The sequence below is a fragment of the Morus notabilis genome, unplaced genomic scaffold (assembly GCF_000414095.1).
Source record: "Morus notabilis unplaced genomic scaffold, ASM41409v2 Scaffold148, whole genome shotgun sequence".
In the NCBI taxonomy this organism is placed as follows: domain Eukaryota; kingdom Viridiplantae; phylum Streptophyta; class Magnoliopsida; order Rosales; family Moraceae; genus Morus; species Morus notabilis.
Genome location: NW_010362321.1, coordinates 425,100 through 428,409, shown reverse-complemented (window position 1 = coordinate 428,409; position 3,310 = coordinate 425,100). Strand labels below are relative to the sequence as shown.

The 3,310-nt window shown below is 37.0% G+C and overlaps 1 protein-coding gene across 1 annotated transcript; it reads right to left on the bottom strand.

Annotated features, from left to right (window-relative positions):
- Positions 1–1,975: 1,975 nt before the first annotated feature.
- On the bottom strand, positions 1,976–3,052 carry LOC112092261 (rust resistance kinase Lr10-like). Its single transcript, XM_024167928.1, has one exon. It carries the CDS (start codon positions 3,035–3,037, stop codon positions 1,976–1,978), a length of 1,062 nt encoding a protein of 353 aa, XP_024023696.1. The 5' UTR covers positions 3,038–3,052.
- Between the last annotated feature and the right edge of the window lie 258 nt (positions 3,053–3,310).

Here is a 3,310-nt window from a genome sequence, read left to right as displayed (position 1 = left end):
AAAAACTATTGTTGGCCCACCTCCTAACAGCTTAAGCTTTTGGGATGGAATGGTAAACTAACATGTTTAACCCGATTGATCATAGCCCACTTTGCATTGATGGTCAATTTCTATGAAACAATCGATGCACAGACTAAGCATCACTGTCCCCCTTCATTCTGCGGCCATCTCCACAATATTAGTTACCCTTTTCGACTTACAACCGATCCTAAACACGGCGGTGATTCAAGGTATGAGCTCTCCTGCGAGAACAACATTTCTGTTAGGTATTTTGTCTAGTTGGCATGTTTTGGCAACGTGTTTTTAAATTCAAAAACAGGTACTACGTGATCATGGTGCAGATTTGAGGATCGAGTTATGAGGAAGAGAAAAAGTTGTTTGACTTCAATTTTGGAAAGGATTAAATTGGTCCTCTCAGCTTTAATTGGAAAGGAGTGGATTTGGTGTTTTGCCGGATTTGGTACTGCAATATTTGTGGTGTATACAATTGAAGCCTTGTGATCGCCCTTCGATGAACAAAGTCATAGAAATGCTCGAGGATGAACTCGACTCCCCACAAAATGCCTGCAAAGCCTTACCATATATGACCAAATTAGTAAAGGACATGGAAATAGAAGATGCCACGGAGGAGGAATTGAAAACTGTAAAGATGACGATCATAATAGCATTGTGGTGTATACGAATGAAGCCTTGGCATCGCCCTCCGATGAACAAAGTCATAGAAATTGCTCGAAGATGAACTTGACTCCCTACAAATGCCTCCAAAGCCTTACGTATATCTGCAAGAGCAAGTACAAGTTAAGCACAACGTTGAGGTTGCTGGGGAGACATCATGTTCAATATCAACATTATCAGAAGAGGACTTGGAAGAGCCTGGTTTGGTCTCAGATATTGCGTGCCAAGATAACGATCAGTTTGTGAGTTCACAAGAGATCAGTCATTAAGACCCCTATATATTAGTACTGCATGTTGGGTCCTTAGGGTGACCCATTCTCAATTGCATGTCTAGCCAATGTGGGATTTTGTTCACACATTCCCACACTGCAATTATAATTTTTTGTATTTTCAGGAAAAAAAAAAGAAGAAAAAATTCTAGTCCTCTGTATATCTAGTTTGCTTGGTCTATGCTTGTCATTTACTCGTAATATTGGAATTTTCATATATAAAATCGTTTCATGTCTTCCATAAAAATTCTATATATATCATGAAATCCAGGTTAGAGAGCATTGGTTACAGCAACATTAGAGCCATATTTAAGAAAGTGTTAATTTCTGTATTAATTCTTAATTTGATTTTTGTATCTTAGAGTATTAAGTGAGTGCTATCCTTAAAAGTTTCAATATGGGATCGATTCTAAAAGCAAACATTATAAATGGTTTTTCCCTCATTGATAGGGACTAAATTAATTTTTATTGGCTTGGTAACTTAAGAATCCCTTTTGATTCCTCTTGCTATTAATTAATTCAAAAGCGAAAAAAAAATTTAGGTTATACGAGTAAGTACTCTCTTTTCTGCTCCACGATGAATTCAACCGTCTTTTCCTCTGTTCTCATATATATGTGAGAAGTTTTTTTTTTTTTGTAACGCTTGTAACAATTTAAAAAGTAACTATATCAAATTTTGATTTTAATGACAGCAAAGGATATGGCATAAAACTAACTGGGGAAAGTTTTACTAATGGTAAATTAATTAGTGCTAATGAACATGTCTTTTGATGTCTACTGGTTAGCATGCTCTGCATTTTGGTCCCTAATTTACCCTGTTCTAGAGATGATATAAACATTTTTCTTCATTTAGGATTTGAAACAATTTCAAAACTGAAGGTTCAAAAGGTACAAAAGCACTTGATATGGCATGATAAAAATTTGATATGTTTGATCAAGTAACAAGATTAGAAAAGATATGAAAAATTTATCAAAGAGTAGATCATTAATGGCTCCACATACTCGGCCTGCAAATGACTATCAAATTTATCTTAGTATGAGTTTTGAATTAAACTAATTTCCACAGAGTTTTCATCTGATGGAACTGATGACCATGTTGTATCTAGTGTCTCCAAAGAGCCTTGTACGTTTCTTTCATCCGGATATAGGCATGGCTTTGGAGGCATTTGTAGGTTTTCAATTTCGTCTTCGAGCATCTCTATGACTTTGTTCATTGACGGGCGATCACAAGGCTTCATCTGTATGCACCACAATGCTACTATCATCATTTTCTTTATCGTCTTCTGTTCCTCCTCAGTGGCATCTTGTATTTCTATGTCCTTTCCCTGGATGAATTGGTCATATATCCAAAGAGGAAAATAAGTCGCAGTTGATTCCTCTGTCCCCACATTCCCATTTTTCCTTCTATTTGCCATTTCCATCAGCAACATTCCGAAACTATAGACATCGGCTTTGTAGGAGACTCCTCCAATGTTTTTGTAAAACAGCTCTGGAGCAATGTATCCAATGGTGCCTCTTGCCGCAGTCAAAGACACTATACTATGATCCAGAGGGCATAATCTTGCTAGTCCAAAATCAGAGACCTTTGGAAAAAAATTCTCATCAAGAAGAATGTTGTGTGGTTTAATGTCGAAATGCAAAATTTGCATGTCACATCCCCGATGAAGATATTCGATGCCGCGTGCGACTCCAAGTGAGATCTCAAATATTTTCTCACAACTCAATGAGCTAATTCCTTCTCTAGAAAAAATATACTTATCAAGAGATCCGTTAGGCATGAAGTCAAAAACAAGACCGCGTATTGATTTCTCGACGCAGAAACCAGTTAGTTGCACAACGTTGACGTGGTGAATCCTTCCGATGGTAACAACTTCATTTATAAAATCTTGCCAGTTGGTCCCTTTAGATTTATCCAACATCTTAATTGCTACAAAATGACCACTGCGGAGTTTTCCTTTATAAACGGAGCCAAAGCCTCCCTCGCCTAATTTTTCCTTGAAGCCCTTAGTCATCTTCTTTATGTCCGAGTACGAGTATCTTATAGGCGCTAGGTTATTCTGACTTCGAAGGAAGTTTTCAATGTCTTCGTACATAGAAAAATGCCGCCTTTTCCATTTGTAAATCAAAAGGCCAATCAGAAATATAATCCCCGCTATTGTTCTTGGTGCTAGCGCTGCCACTGCAGGAAAAGATTATGTTCCAAGTAACTTTGAGGAAAAATTATGTGGATAACCAGTTTTGACCACCCCTTTTTAATTAATGGTGATCAGTGAAGAACCAATAATTTATCGATGATTAACCGTTATATCCCTGATTTACCTATGGTTTATCAATCATAAACTGATAACTTATTGATTGAAATTAGT

What these genes read in the sequence shown, in the direction of transcription:
- LOC112092261 (XM_024167928.1), bottom strand. Translation starts at nt 3,037, where the DNA reads ATGTACGAAGACATTGAAAACTTCCTTCGAAGTCAGAATAACCTAGCG.